Consider the following 17,038-nt stretch of genomic DNA (forward strand, 5'->3'; position numbering starts at 1 on the left):
TTATGGTCAACAGTGTTAGACTGTGGTTGTACTGGGCAGCTCCCAGGTGTGAATGTATCTAACTGTGTGAATGTGAAGCAGGGCATCGCTGAAAAAGAGCATCCGTGCTCAGCAAACCTACCCTGGGTAAATAAAGATTAATTTAATGAAATTACTTAAACACCAAACCTACACCTTCCCGCCCCTCCCCCTTGCTAAGATTCAAGATTCAATAGTTTATTACCATTTCAATGGAACATTGATTGGAATTTGTCTTGGTGAGTCCACAGGTAAACAACAATCATACACATAACAGTACAATAAATACTCATCAGCATAGATGTGGAAAGAATACACAAAGTGAGCAAATAAACTAAACACTCTTAGGTATACAGATACATAGTAAAGTGTCTGGAGTATGTTTTAGCATTTTTAAGAGGTCCCTAACTGTTGATCTGGGCGATGATCGCCTGAACAATGCTACTGCCTGTGCGTCACTTTATGCCGTGTGCATGAACACAGGCCCATAATTCACTCCATCTTTTGGCCACTCTATGAAGCTCTTGACCGGGGGCCTTAGTTTGGCCTTTGTGTTGAACTTTGACCTTTGACCCTGACCTCACGTGTGACCCCCCCCCCCCCCCCCCTCCCCGACACTCTAGGAGCTGGTGTCCAAGATGCTGCACGTGGACCCACACCAGCGGCTGACAGCGGGCCAGGTGCTCCGACACCCTTGGGTCACGCACAGAGACCAGCTCCCCAAGTATACCCTCAACAGACAGGACGCCCCGCACCTTGTTAAGGTACGGCACGCACACGCGTGTCAACATACAGTATACAGCATATACATACATATTCTTTCTCTCTCTCACACACACCACACATCACAGATAAATATACACATTTCTGACTCTTTCATACATGCCCCCCCCCCCCCCCTCCTCCCTCTCGGTCTGTCCCTCTAGGGTGCCATGGCAGCCACCTACTCGGCCCTCAACAGGAACGTACCACATGTCCTGGAGCCTGTGGGCTGTTCCACTCTGGCCCAGCGGAGGGGGGTGAAGAAGATCACCTCCACTGCTCTGTGACCCCACGACCTTTAACCCCCGCCACCACCACCACCTCCCTGCCAACTCTGACCTCGAATCTGATCCCCCGCCCCGGAGCGTGGATGACTCCCACGCCCTCCCCCTCCGGTGTCCCGGGACAGTCTACTGATGGACCTAGGACCGCTATCGCCAAATAGCAGCACAGAGACCCCCCCCCCCAATCCTATTCTATTCCAAAATTCTTGTTCCGTCTTGCTGTAGAGCCGCTGCGAGGAGCCCGTCTCACGTAGGTTTAGTTTCCAGCCGGATCAGCCCGCTGGCCTCCGCGGCGGTTACTTGGCTGGGAGGTTGAATCGGCTCCGCTGGCACCGAGTTGAAATGGAAACCCTATTGGCCGTGGGAGGAGAGTCCTTCTTCCCACCCATCCAGTCCCTGCTTTGGACAATCAGCGCCGCCTTTGAACCCAGAGACGCGCGCGTGTGCGTGCGTCAGGACAAAGAAAAATATGCTTTATTTATTTTTCACATACTGGGGGAAGTTTGAACAATATAAATATATGGTAATCAAATGTATGCATTTAAGACCTAGCGGTGTATGATGATGATGATGGATTATTGTTATTATTGTACTGTCATTGTTGTACTGTGTAGTTGTAGATCACGCATTTAAACCTCAAGTAGCCTCCAAGATGTGATTTGTCATCACCAGACGGGGACACCGAAGCGGGGGCGTTGTCATAAGGAGACAAAAGCAGATTCGCCACTGGTCCCTCCACAGAGATCCTGTTCCTCATGGCCCTACGCCATGTGGGTCACAAGATCTTCTTCTACAATGTGTAGGGGAGGGGGGCGATTTGACTGTTCTCATCTGTCTACCGCCATCTAGAGGCTCTGATTTATTACACATCCCCATCACTCTTTGCAGTAAGTAATGTGGGACATTCAGTGTTCCAACTACCACTGAATCGAAAAATGTGCAGGAAGCGGTGTTGTCTTCTGGGTAGGAAACAGTTTTCTGAATTAGCCTCTTAACGGTTCGGTTAAGGGACAGCAATGTGTTCAGCTGTAGTTGAACCAGATCTAGCCAAGCCTTGTAATTGACTGTCTTGTGGACACGACAAGAAGAACGGTTTTGGTAGCTGTGGGGACGCTTTGGCTGTATTGTTGTCGCTACGGAGCGCACACTCTAGCTTTAATCCCTCCGGGCCCTTCAGAATAAGCCCAGGCTGTAGTACTAAAGAGGGACGAGCTCACTCTTCCCCATACGGAGCAGCTCCACAGTGCGGTCAATCACGGCGATGATGCACACCGATTGTCCTGGGAAGGCGAGCATGCAGAGCCCATCCAAGCCCCCCCTCTATTGGATGACATGAGGACAACCAAGATAAAAGAACATGGGCGGATTCCCTCACGATCCATTTGTTTGTCCCATCAAGGAGTCTTTATTCGGGACCGGTAGGGCCCTCAAGCACTGAAACAACTGAAAGATGTCCTGGTTACCGGGGCAACCAGTTGTCCCGCGCCGCTTATATCCAACATCGTTCACCCATGCCTTTCTGCTGCGCTGTCTCACCAATAACAAAACGGTGGAAGGTTTTCTGCCTGTGGACTAAACGGCGGACCTGGTATAGAAGTCCCACCAGGCGAACAAAGGTGTGAGAGAGGGAGAGAGAGCCCCCTGGTCTGAGAACAGTTGGCACAAATCCACTGCCTCTTCTGCTGGGCTCCCAACCACGGGACACCTGACCCCGGGTCAGTTTCTGATCCTTCTGTATGAGCGTGTGAAGCACTGATGAACTCTGTATGTCCAAGAAGACACGTGGGGAACTGAACTGTAAATATGCGTAGAGCATCTCAGGTTTCTATGAAATAAAAGACAATGCATTTTTTTTTTATATATAACACGTCCAGTAGGAGAGCTTTGTACATAAAGCACACAAGCAGGTTGTCACAAGCAAGATCATGCAAATATACACTAGGCTACTGTTTGAGTAGAGAGATGGGTTCTGTTCAGGGACAAAACAAGACCACTAACCCGGCTAAAAGGAAATGTCGCCATTTTGATTACACCTATCGATCCCTCTTAGATCCACAGAAATATAGGTAATAGGTTTAAGGTGATGTTTCTCCATAGGACCATGATGTCAACTGCTCTGATCTGAGACACAGACGGCATGTCCTACACTACAGTATATGTTCCTGTCAGAAGGAAGCTAAGCATTTGTCACCGATCCCTTTAAAAGGAAGCAGTCTGCCTCTCTATTCAATCATTGAAACTGTAGCAGAAATCATTGATGTATTGCCTTGGCTAGATTTAAAAACATTCCTTTTTTTATTTATTGTTAAACTAACTGGCCTCTGCAATTAATGATCCAATAGTTTGTGCTGACCATTAACCTCCAGGCAATTTTGGTGAATTTGGCCTATGGCCACATGTGCAGATGTACAATCAGCGTTGCAATTCCCTTCCCTAATGGTCGAGATCATCACTATTGAGTGTAAACTGACCCTAGATCTGAGGGTATCATCTATCCTCTGTAGGAGACCAGACTGCAGTCAGTCAGCAATAGAAGAAAAATAATAATGCAAATAGTGGAGATTCCATTGTCTCATCCACTCTTCAGACCTCTCTCCTTGCTCTAAGACCTATCTATCCAGTAACCATGCATTGTAAAGCCATTCTCAAACCCTGTTAAGAACTGGTTGAATTATATAAAACCCAGAGCAGTGGCAACTTCTCTCCTCCATCATCTGAATGTGTGTGAAAATAAGGGATGTAACTTTATTGCGCAAAGAAAAACATAAAAGATATATACGAATTTCTTTGTGTAATTTTTTTATATATACAAACAAAATGTGCATAGCAACTTTGCCTCATATTATTCTTTCATTGTACAGCTTAGGAATGGTATGTATAAGGAATGTGTCTTTGATTTTTATTCCTCCTTTTATGCAGAGGAATTGCTTTTTTGTTTGTTTTCTTGCCTCCTTCGGTTCCCTTGCTCCCTGCTCTTCCTTTGCTCTCTTCAGAGAGGTGTTGCTGCCGCCCTCTGCCTCCGGCCCTGCTGCTAGTCCTGCTCTCTCGTTTTGTATCGGCACTGAGAGGAGGGCTTTCTATTGGAAATAATAAAAAGGAACTTCTGTAACGAAGGCATGGTGGTTTTCATTGGCCGGCTACACCCGGCATTCCTCTTCCAATGTTCGCCAGCGGTTCCGGGCTAAAGCAGGAGCACCTTTTTATCAGGAGGTCGGACAAGACGAGAAGCATACAGGCGGGTCCATAAATATTTGGACATCAACACAATTTCCATCATTTTGGCTCTGTGCACCACCACAATGGATTTGAAAATTAAACAACCAAGGTGTGCTTTAAGTGCAGACTTCAGCATCCCTTTTATACCTAGTACCACTGTGTAAATGCATGTGAAATGTGTCTGTCCAACTCCAGACACATTTGGTGTAAAAGGGTTTTGAGGGTATTTACATCCAAATCAGGTGAACGGTGTAGGAATTGCAACAATTTCTGCATGTGCCTCCTCCTTGGCCATGGCTAGGTGTGTTATTCCCTCATTATTTCATATACAAGGAGCAGATAAACGGTCTAGACTCTAGAGGTCATTTCAAGTGTGGTATTTGCATTTGGAATCTGTTGCTGTCAACTCCCAATGAGGTCCAAAGAGCTGTCCCTATCAGTGAAGCAAGCCATAATTCGGCTGAAAAACCATAACGGACCCATCAGAGAGATAGCAAAAACATTAGGTGTGGCCAAATCAACTGTTTGGTACATTCTTAAAAAGGAAAAGCAGAAAACTACTATTGGATGACAAAATAGTTATTTCCCTGGTGAAGAAAAACCCTTCATAACAGTTGGCCAGATCAAGAACACTCCAGGAGGTAGGCAATGGCATATATGTGCCAAAGTCAACAGTCAAGACATGACTTGACCAGAGTGAATACAGTGTTCACCACAAGATACTGTATAACGTAAACCATTGATGATCCTCAAAAGCAGAAAGACCTAAGAACATCTATAAAGGCCTGTACAGTTCAGGAACAACATCCTATGGACAGATGAGACAAAGATCAACTTGTACCAGAACAATGGGAAGAGAAGAGTGTGGAGAAGGAAAGGAACTGATCATGATCCAAAGCATCAGAGAAGCATGATGGTGGTTGTAGTGTTATGGCCTGGGCTTGTATGGCTGCCAATGTAACTGGTTCCTTTGTATTTATTGATGATGTGACTGCTGACAAAAGCAGAAGGATGAATTCTGAAGTGTTTCTGGCAATATTATTATCTGCTCATATTCAGCCAAATGTTTCAGAACTCATTGGACGGCGCTTCACAGTGCAGATGGGTAATGATCCGGATGACTGCGAAAGTAACCAGAGTTTTTTAAGGCAAAGAAGTTGACTGTTATGCAATGGCCAAGTCAATCACCTGACCTGAATTCAATTGAGCATGCATTTCACTTGCTGAAGACAAAACTGAAGGGGAAATGCCCCAGGATTAAGCAGGAACTGAAGACCGTTGCAGTAGAGGCCTGGCAAGCATCATCACCAGGGATGAAACCCAGCGGCTGGTGATGTATATGGGTTCCAGACTTCAGGCTGTCATCGACTGTAAAGGATTTGCAACAAATATTAAAATTGAGTTTTATTTATAGATTGTTAGTTTATCCAATTACTTTTTGTCCCTTAAAATAAACCGTAGAAACAGTTGTAATTCTTACACTGTTCACCTGATTTGGATGTAATAATAATAAAATTATTTAGGACCTGCTCAGAGGTCATTAATCGGCATGCATGCGATGCATGTATGCGATTCGTCTCTGCGATTAACCCATCCCGTCGTCCTTCCCCCCCAAGGGCAGCCGGGAGCAGACAGGCGCAACGTGAGCCGCGCCAGGGGACCAATCCAAGTGCTCCTGTCCGTCTTCGTCAAGGACGCCACAGCGTTAGCGATCTTGTTGTTGTGCATGTTTTTCCATTGGGTTTATCTTATCGGGGGGGAAACCCTTGCGAGCACGGGGAGAACATGCAAACTCCACACAGAAAGGCCTGGGAGATACCCCACCTGGGTAACTGGCATCATGGAAACTTGGTCCCCAAGCGGGAATCGAACCCTCTACCTTCTTGCTGTGAGGCGACAGTGTTAACCACTACACCACCGTGCCGCTCAAATACCCTCAAATCAAATCTGCACTTAAAGCACATATTGATTGTTTCAATTTACAGTAAGTCCATTGTGGTGTACAGAGCCAGAATTGTGTCCAAATATTTATGGACCTCACTGTATATACAAACGGAAGCAGTTCTTCATATTCCCCAATACTGTCCAACTTTATTAAGTGTTGTGGGAAAGCTTTTTTTTTACTTTTTATTTTTATTTTTTATAAATGAATGCTCACAAGTGAGATTAAAATAGGATTAGCACCTCTATCTGCTCTCTGCCTGAGACGAGTCAATGACTGATTCACCAGGGACACCCAGGGCCAACACAAGTTATTGACAAAAAAAACAAAACAAAATAAACTGTGGATTACCTTTATGAATAAAATTCACTGCTTATTCATATGACCAGCCCAATGGTATTGTGAACACAACTCTAGAGGTATGTATGCTACTGAAGTCAACATATTTGCAGGACCAGCAGTGCATGTGAATCAATACAGACCTAATTGTCTTTGGACATTTTATAGGGGAATACCATCCATATTATGTTCTCCCCTGTGCCCCATGACAATTCAGTCAGCTCTGCGAACAAACACCACTCTCCTAAAGCTAGAGAATCAGAAAGAGAACACTCCAATCTGTGATGTAAAATCAGGGACTTGTCCATAGACAATGAATTGGACCCTGACTTTATGAGGCCATCAAATGTTTATGTGAGCTTTTACACCCAAATTAGATTTTAATTCTGGTTCAGACTTTCTAACTATGCTAGTATAATAATCTAATTTGGGTGTGGCCCCATTCATTGTCTAGTTTTTGAGCAGCCCATGATTGTGCATCCCAGCTACATCTCCAGTTGGAGGGTTCGTGCATGTTCACAAAAACTGACTGCATTGTCCTGGGGCACAGGAAGAAAATGATGTGAATTCTTAAAATTGGTGGCATTCCCCCATTTAATATGTATCTTTTCAACTATTTTATATGACTTCCTTTATCTTTAGAACATGTTATTGTTTTTCTTTTCCAAATAAACTAGTCTAAATCCATCTTTTGTTATATTGAATATGCTGTTTTTGGTGAGTGCAGCACACACATTTCAAATGTATGGTTTATGTCCCTGCCTGGCCACCCCACACCCAAGAGGAGGCCCCAGAAAGCACAGCTAATTTATTTAATTATATTGAATGTATTGCTTTTGCCTTGTGATATCAGAAAGGGCAATCATTCTGAACCGCTTGATTAGGCTTGTTCATCTGAAGTCTTCAAACCCTGGCCAAACACCAAGGTGTGACTTCAAACCCTGGCCAAACACCAAGGTGTGACTTCAAACCCTGGCCAAACACCAAGGTGTGACTTCAAACCCTGGCCAAACACCAAGGTGTGACTTCAAACCCTGGCCAAACACCAAGGTGTGACTTCAAACCCTGGCCAAACACCAAGGTGTGACTTCAAACCCTGGCCAAACACCAAGGTGTGACTTCAAACCCTGGCCAAACACCAAGGTGTGACTTCAAACCCTGGCCAAACACCAAGGTGTGACTTCAAACCCTGGCCAAACACCAAGGTGTGACTTCAAACCCTGGCCAAACACCAAGGTGTGACTTCAAACCCTGGCCAAACACCAAGGTGTGACTTCAAACCCTGGCCAAACACCAAGGTGTGACCAGTTATTTTCCACATTCTTCCACGCGGTCGCCTTTAATCCTGAAACACATCTGACATTAGCTTTCTGTACAGTCAGAAAAGAACAAGACACAATGCGAAGACGATGTCGACAAGGTTCCCAATGAAAGGAAGTGGGAAGAGAAAATAACAGACTACACGGATCACAATAGTCACAGAACACTGACGAGATGAGCAGAAACTATGGTCCATACTTTTTTGGGGGAGGAAATGTATCCATTGTCACAGTACCTTGATACTGTACAACTAATCTTCAATTACTTTGCAGCCGGAGAGCTTTGTCAGTTATAATGGGAGTTCATTTTGCATCACCTTCAGTATACTAAACATTTTTATTATTTGGATTTATCCATTTTTATATATATATTTATATAGTTATTGTACAAACAAATATTGTGAGCAGTGATTGGGGTGGGGCAGGCTGGTATTGACCTGTGGTTTGCAACAGCTGAGAAGGTCAGGACCGCTGTGTGCGGCTGAGCGGGGTTGAGGTGCTTGTTCGGGGGAGTCCGGCGGTCTCGTGGGAGGGGGAGGAGGAAATGTCTTGTCTGTCTTGTCTTTTGTCTTGTCCTTTTTAACTTTAACTGGGGGAATTTTATTGGGGGGGAGCTATTTTGCTATTTTGCTATTTCTTCACTGTTTGGGCACTTTTGCACTGTTCCTGTGAGTCTATGGAACACTCTGTAGGTTTTTGTTTTTCGAAAAGGTTCATTGTTTTGTATTTCTGGTCGGGTACTCGGGGGCAGCGTTTTTCTACCTCAGGATCTTAAGCCGTTTTGAGGCTGGGCTCCAACCACTGTGTGGCCTGGTGACAATTGCCACATTGTTATGCAGCTGGAAATCTCTGATATGCACGTTTTGAGATGACTCAGTTTGGTGAGGGTGAGGGTTGTGAGGGGAATTGGAAGAGTGCGCCAATATGAGAATTAGAGACATAAGTCTTATTGATATAGAGCCACACAGCCGGGAAACGGTACTGAATACTGGGAAAGGCCAATTGTAAGATAGTACCCCTTTAAAATTAAAATGTTGTACTCTGTTTTTATAAATTGTTATTTCTTTTATTATTATTCTGTTATCTCCCTATGAAGTTCTGTGTATTGTTATTATGGTTATTGTATTGTGTTGTCTTGTTTTCATGTTCAGTAATAATAAAAAAAAAAAATGATAAAAAAAAAAAAATATTGTGAGCAGCCTCCCCTCTATTAATGATAAAATTATCTAGAACTGATTGAACAGAGCAGGGGAACTAGACCTGAGAAATGTTAGATGTTTACACTTAACCAGCTAAACCAAATGAAGCGCAGATGCATTGTGCTGGCCTCCCAGAGCACTGCAGTGCTTAGAGATGATCCTTGATCCATTATAAAAATGTATATTGTTATATATCTATATATAAAAAATAGATTGTTGAGATGACTTTGGTAAACAACTCAGAGTGTAGCACGGGGCAGGCCAACCATAAGGTGCAAAAAGAAAAAACAAGACTCTAGAAAACCTGCCATAGAATTGTACACATTCAGTACATGCATAATACACAATGTTACGAAGGATCAGATTAAACCGAATATATATATTTATTACTTGAGATATATTGTATAGTATTTGTATATCGTTTGATATCCCTTGTATATTCTTTGTACATATACACGGAATATCCCTTTACCTAGTACAGACCATAATATTTCGTTCTCCTATTGGACAGCGATCCCCTAGGCGCCACGGCCATACCCCCAATGTCTAGTTCAAAGTCACCGCCAAAGACATGCCTGGACATGACCGGCTCTGCGCAAGAATACGAGACAGAAATAAGGCTGGTACTAGATTGTTCACCTAACGTATAAATACGGCGCAGGTGAATACAGCAGTATGTTAACCAATAAGTTGAAGCCTCACACCACGATACAACGTGCTGTGAAGTGGGCCCGTTTTGCCCCGAAATAGAGCCTTGAGACCGCGTGCGAATTGATAGCTGAAGTGTCAGGGTTTAACGCTGTATCGTCGAGTTCGACCTATTCTATTATTCAAGTAATAGTCTATTATGTATAGTGTATCGTGCGGCTACCGTTCTACAGTGACCAGCATTACCAACGCTTCCTCGTACCGAGCTAGTGTGCTTATCCAGGCTGGGCGGCTTAACCTGGTGCCGTCATCCGAGGAGCCCTAGACGAGAACCGTGTGGATATGTACACTGGATAACCTACACCGACGACTACAGAGCCCTTTTCGGCTGGATTATATTTGCTTTGGTCCTGTAGCTGATGGAGCGGAGAATCGTCTACACCCACAACTGTGTGGGATTTACCCTGTGAGGAGCAACGTCGAGCCCGCCTCTAGGACCCCTGAGGCTGGCTAGCTTTCCTCCATGCGGCACTGCATACCGGAGAATAGCTGTTGTTCGTCTGCGGATCAAGGGATTACTGCACTGTCTCCTGTACCTGGAGTCTCCTTATTCCTCGTTGACCCAGACTTTTGCTACCGACAAATCCTCTCCCCTGCTGGCCTACAACCGGAGGGACCCTATTAGTATCTCCAGCTGCCCTACTAGTGTACCATATATAGTTCTTATGATACAGGTGGTATTAATTATCTCCTGCGTAATATTCTCATGGACTTACGCTCTTGACCTATTCATGCACATTCTTCGCCTTACAAGCGCAACTCTCAATCTTGATAAGTAAAGTAATGTAAGATAATCTTCGTGCTGCTAATAAATATTCTTCTAAACAGTATTTGTTGTGAAACCGTGTTATTGTGGAGGTGTTCATCTCATATACATGTGTACTGTATGGCCAGTAGTAATGTACATAACTCAGTAGTGGTTTAATGATACCATACTTATTCAATACAGTCAGGGAATTGTACCCCTCAGTTACACACAACACACACATAAACATGCAATGAACCAAACACTCAATTCAAACCTGGCTAGAAATAAAGACATGGCAATTCCTACAGAAAATTCCTCCAAGATATCAAAACTTTAAATGTCCTATAATCCTCCGATATGATATATATCATAATTATAATACATTTTAACATGCAGTGTGGTCCTTGTCCAGGGGCGGGGCTAGGGGGTGGCTACTTGGGCTCAAGCCCCGAATGTTTTCTGAAAAGCCCAGAATCTATTTAAAAGAAGAAAAAAAATTATAATATTTTTTTTAGTTTTTTTCTTTTGGGACAATTAATCATTGTTACATGAAAATATGTTTGCACCAGATTTAGCAGAAGCTAATTTCCATCTGTAGTCTATCCAGCTGCTAACTGTATTTGAGGGAGTTAAGTCTTGGTGTTATGGTAGACTCAGACCTAAGCTTTAAATCACAATCAACAAGTTGACAAAAACATAATTCTTCCACCTTAGAAACATAGCTAAAGTACGGCCATTTATAAATCAAAAGGACGCTGAAAACCAGATCCATGCTTTTATCTCAAGCCGACTCGACTACTGTAATGCACTCCTTACCGGCCTCCTGAAAAAATACAATGATAACTATTTTATTGCAATGCACTATTGCATTATTTTATTCTATTTTACTAACTATTTTATTGCACTGCACTATTTTACTTTGTATCAGTGATAATCAAACCGTAAACAAAGACGCCTATTAACACTTTCAGCGCCAGATGGCACTGTTTACTATTACTGTTGAAAGGCCAGCGCCTTTTAACATGGGGATACGTGGCTGTGTTTGCAGGCCGAAAGCTATATTATATATTATAGCTATGGATCTAATAATATAGTCGATTGTCATTGAGTTTCTTCCGGTCAAGATGCAAAAAACAGATAATTTTTCCATCCATACATTTCCGTTTTATACCGTCGTGAATATGAGTGTAGTTTCAGGGTGGTCTGGTGTCATTTCCAAAATGACAGACACCAAGCCACATCGTTTCAAATGGAGTGCAATAGGTGTTAGGCGGCGGTATTGGACTTTTGAGATCTCAGATCTCAGACCCAGTGATAACACAGGCTGCCGGCATGTCTTTATGAATGGAAATATCGAATAAAAGAAACAACGATAAAAACCCGACTATACTCTGGTTTTCGGGGGTCCTGGCGCTCAACGTTCGGCGAGTTAACCCTAGATCTTAGATCCTAGTAATATGAAAAAAAATGTGATTTAATGTTCTATGTCTTACCTTGACTTTGTCTATTTTGCTGCTATCTATTTTATGCTTTATGTCTGCACTTTATGCATTGCTCTTGATCTGCCAATGTTGTGCTAATTTTATGCCTGTCTTTTTGTACTGCTGTGAAGCACTTTGAGCTGCAATTCTTGTATGAACGGTGCTATACAAACACAGTGTATTATTATTATTATTATTATTATTATTATTATTATTATTATTATTATTATTATTATTATTATTATTATTATTATTATTATTATTATTATTATTATTATTATTATTATAATACATTATTATAGTTTGCTTCATTAATTAAAGGGTGTGATTTTTTTATTTTATTTTTTTTATTTATTTTTTTATTATTTTTAAACATAAACATAACAACAAATTAGACTCACAAGCATTAACAGTAAACATCCAATGAAATCACCATTTGAATCATTATAAATGTAGTTTACGAGATATATACCTAATACTTGCTATCTAATACCCTACATCAGGGGTGCCCAACCGTTTTTGAACCAAGATCTACTTTTTAATTTACCACCTAGCCGAGAGCTACCAGCCAAAATTGTATATTGTAAGCCGTCATTTGAGGCTTTATAAAAGCAGCATAATGAACACAAATCTGTCAGTGCCGAGTCCGACCTCACCTTAAAAAACAAACAGCATTGCTTGTTGTAGTTAACAAGGAGAGGCAGAGTTGATTTTGCAAAAAAAAAAAATTATAATCTAATTTTATTAATCAAGATCTACTTGAAATCAGCCCGCGATCTACCTGTCGATCGCGATCGACTGGTTGGGCACCACTGCCCTACATACATATGCTCTTACTCGCTCACCCCCCCCGGACCCCCACTTGGATAATCCATCCATTTTCTTTCGTTTCTAACCAGGCACTACACTTCATTATGCTAGCTTTTATTCTCTCCACCACTTCTAACCAGATTGCAATGTTGGTTTCACTGACACCTAAAATTCTTGCTGTAGATATTTCTAGATAAATCACATCGAGATAAGTAAGAACCCATACCTTCCGGCACATTTTTTCCGGTTGAATCCATCGTGATGCTATCCGCTTTTTAGCAGCTGTGAGACCAGATAAAACTAGTCTCTTTAGCTGTATAGGGGCTGCAAACTGAAATACATCATTCAACAGCATTACAGAGGGATGTACAGGTATGTTCAGAGATAAGAATACTGATAATTGCTGGGACACTTCTTTCCAAAATATCTTAACCGGTGGGCAATCCCAATACATGTGCATGAATGTACCCTCATCCCCATTTGTACATAAGGAACATAGGGAGTCTTGTTTAAGTCCCATTCTGTTCAATCTTATAGGAGTCAGGTATGTCCTATGAATATAATTAAGATTAATTTGTTGATGGTCCGGGTTACGTGATGCAATTCGAACGTTTGTCCAGACTTCTTGCCAATCAAAATCTATTTCCAAGTCTGGTATATCCCTCCTCCAGACTGAGTCTAGGGGGAGGATTCCATACGAAGACGTTAGTAAGTGATGATAAAAATCAGATACGAATCCTCTCGATGTCTCTCTTTCATAGAAGAATTTGTGATATCTGTGGTGCTCAATTGGTATCCTTAATGGGACTCCATGAGCCTTCAAACAATCCAATAACTGTGCGTAAAAATAATATGTGGAACTGGTGAGGTTAAATTTGTTATGTATATCTTGATAGCTACAAAAACCCTGTTTGTTGAAAACATCTCCCAATGTGTGTATGCCCTGCTTTTCCCATTTGGGGTATCTTATAGGTTGTTTTCCAATAAGGAGTGCATTGTTATTGAATAGGGGAGTATGGCTATGCCATTTATGTTGGTTAGAAGACGTTGTAGACGATGCATTGCATGGCGTGACGCCGGGTGTGGGTGTCGTACTCGCTTCTGTTGCGGCATTTCTTCTTACACGTGTCACAGAAAATCTCAATTCCAACACTCACTTCTTCGTAATGCACCGAGTGCATGTGAAGATTCAAGCCACCCGCCCTCCTGAAACGCTTGCCGGGTGGCGGGCGCAGTCTGCACTCCAATGGCATTTTCAGTTGGTCTGTAAAATTTGCCATGTCACTGCCAGGCTCACCTTCATGCCGAGACAAAGACTTGTCGCTTCGGAACGTCACGCCGCACAGCGAGTTCGCTTTTGATTTCCTTCCCTTTGACTTCACCCCTCTTGTACTTTCTTCTGTAGCGAACCGCTTAGGACATCAAATAAACCGTTTACTGGCTGGAGTCACGCCATTCATCCTGTCTTTTAGCTGAGGGAGGGCCATTTAACCTGTTCTCTGGCTGGAGGCTGTTGACTCTGTTCTTTGGTTCGGAGCTGCTGACCCATGGTCAGTTTAAATCTATAGCTTTCCCCCTCCTCCTCTGGGTTAGGGTACTCTATCCAGGCATATACCCCCTCCTCCTCTTCCTCCTCCTCCTCCTCCTCCTCCTCCTCCTCCTCCTCCTCCTCCTCCTCCTTCAAAGGCCTCCCCATTATATTTTAATGCAGAATCTTGAATCTTCCCTCACGGGTCCATAGTCTTCCTTCCCGGGCACAAGGTATTCCATCTCGTAGTATTTTTCACCAGCAGCCTCTCGTACCGTGTTCTCCTCCATCTTGGCCTGTAACCCTGCAATATGGGAGTCATCTATTCTAACTACTGTGATCTGGTCCATCGCTCCGGAGCTCCCCCAAACTCCATTCTCCACCAAGACCGACGACGATGGCCCCTCTCCAGCAGTGGCCCCTTTCCCCTCTCTGCTCTGGGTGAATGAGAAAAGAGAATGCGTTTAGGTACGATGCCTATTTCAACCTGCCACTGAAACAAATAAATGTAGCGATGAGAGCAAGACGTAATAGCCAAAGTGGACAGTAACCTAGTACTTTTACCAAAGGCTGAGCTATTACTCAAGTACAGTAGTTAAAAGGTGTGCTATGACATTGCAAAAAAAAGAATGCGGACATCTGTGTGGGTGTGTGAAAATCCGACGTAGTTCTTTCGTTATATACCTCCCAGTTTCTGACTTTTGTATGGTGAATGCTCTGTGCAGCTAGAGGGCCCTAGGGTCCTGTACCATGGCTTAGCTCTATTGACAAGCTTTGTATTCATTACATATGATGACTGCCGATGATGGACAGATTGTTACCACGTCCAAAATCAAATGCTTTAAAGAGGACGGTTGTTTATCGTGCCATCAATCATTGGAATAACTGTGTGAGGGCTGGAGGAATTCTGCATGCTGCCCAACGAGGGGGCGTGCCGTTTTTCTGCCTCACGCACCTGAGATTGATCCACAATCAGCTCGTCGGGAGGATTCATATACGCTGACTCCCCTCCACTCCTTGTCGGGTCGTTCTTGTTACTACCATCAACTGCCGCGTCTCCGGTGTGAGACGTCGTGCCACCCCTGTACATCACCACCTGTCGCCGTTTCCTGGAGTAGGACACCGTCTTCGCTCTCTATTACTCCACGGGAGGATCCCAGTGTTCCCACTCCAGATGTCGTGCCGGCTACTTCCCTACCCCCTCTACATGGACCTCGTTCCTGGGGTGAGGCTCGCCATCGCTCTCCATTACTCCACGGGAGGATGCCCGTGTTCTCACCCCGCTCCCCTCGGACCCCCTGTTTGCTGCGTTGCCCGTCGGCAGCGTTCTGGTCGGGAGGAAGAAGATTCCTGTTTACTTTTTGCCCGTGAGGAAGAAGATTCCTGGGTACTGTTTGCCCGTGTTCCAGAAGATTCCTGTTACTTTTTTCCTGCCTGTTCGCCCGTTAAGGCACAGTGCCGCCTTTTTTGTGTTATTGGACTTTAGTGTTTTCCCCCTTAAAGGCTCAGTGCCACTTTTTCTGTATAATAAATCATGCCCTTGTTTTGGCTAACTCTGATTACCTGTCTGTGTCGTGCAATTGGGGTCGCATTACAAACCATAACAAACTGCCCACTGAACATAAGTAAATTGAATAGCAAAGTGTCTTTCAAGTACAACCTAAGAATGCACTACTTAAATATGTGAGCAAATACTGTTCACGTTTGCGAGTGGAAATACCTACTGTAGGAATGTAATAATGAAATATTTAGGCCTACCCATGAATGTAATAACCTTTTCTGAAAATATTTTTCCATTGTTTAGCATTGTTTCCTAGCAATGGGGGATTATATCAATGTGGTCTGTGTCTCTAATTATCTGACTCATCAGTCTAATCTCAAGTTCACGAGATCTTCCCTCACTCAACTAAGCCGTTCTGATTTGACTGTTTTGCTGACGTGAATAAGGCACTGGTTGAGCTGATTGTGATCTGATTGGCTCTGTGGTTGTAGTCACCGCCCACAATTCGCTCAACAACAGAGCGAGTGGAATTACTTCCTCAAACAGACAGACAGCAGAGAACGAGTGAGCGAGAGAGAGGGAGGGAGGGAGAGATGGGGGCCGCGCGCAGGAGACGGAGTGTGTGTAAATGTGTGTGCGCCAAGAGAGATAGAGAGGGAGAGAGAGGGGCCGCGCGCAGGAGACGGAGTGTGTGTAAATGTGTGTGCGCCAAAAGAGATAGAGAGGGAGAGAGAGGGACCGTGGCAGGACACAGAGTGTGTGTAAATGTGTGTGCGCCGAGAGAGATAGAGAGGGAGAGAGAGGGACCACGGCAGGAGACGGAGTGTGTGTAAATGTGTGTGCACCGAGAGAGATAGAGAGGGAGAGAGAGGGACCGTGGCAGGAGACGGAGTGTGTGTAAATGTGTGTGCGCCGAGAGAGATAGAGAGGGAGAGAGAGGGACACCGGCAGGAGATGGAGTGTGTGTAAATGTGTGTGCGCCGAGAGAGATAGAGAGGAAGAGAGAGGGACCGCGGCAGGAGACGGAGTGTGTGTAAATGTGTGTGCGCTGTGGGGATGGGTCTTTTCCCCGCAGTCGGGAGCAGCATATCACTGTCAAAATATCTTTGCACATGCTCCCACACGCACGCCCGTATTCCGATCCGTGCAATAATATTCACAGAGGTATAATATATTGTCATTT

At 43.9% G+C, this 17,038-nt stretch overlaps 1 protein-coding gene across 1 annotated transcript in view; it reads left to right on the top strand.

The window, feature by feature from the left end:
- Window positions 1–4,177, top strand: part of rps6ka3b (ribosomal protein S6 kinase, polypeptide 3b) — a 72,303-nt gene extending 68,126 nt beyond the window's left edge. Inside the window, 2 exon segments of the mRNA XM_084325875.1 lie at window positions 642–782; window positions 945–4,177. Of these exon segments, the coding sequence (XP_084182001.1) occupies window positions 642–782; window positions 945–1,067 (264 nt within the window). The 3' untranslated portion in view covers window positions 1,068–4,177.
- The last annotated feature ends 12,861 nt before the right edge of the window (window positions 4,178–17,038 follow it).

Source organism: Notolepis coatsorum, assembly GCF_963971535.1.
Source record: "Notolepis coatsorum genome assembly, chromosome: 12".
Classification (NCBI taxonomy): domain Eukaryota; kingdom Metazoa; phylum Chordata; class Actinopteri; order Aulopiformes; family Paralepididae; genus Notolepis; species Notolepis coatsorum.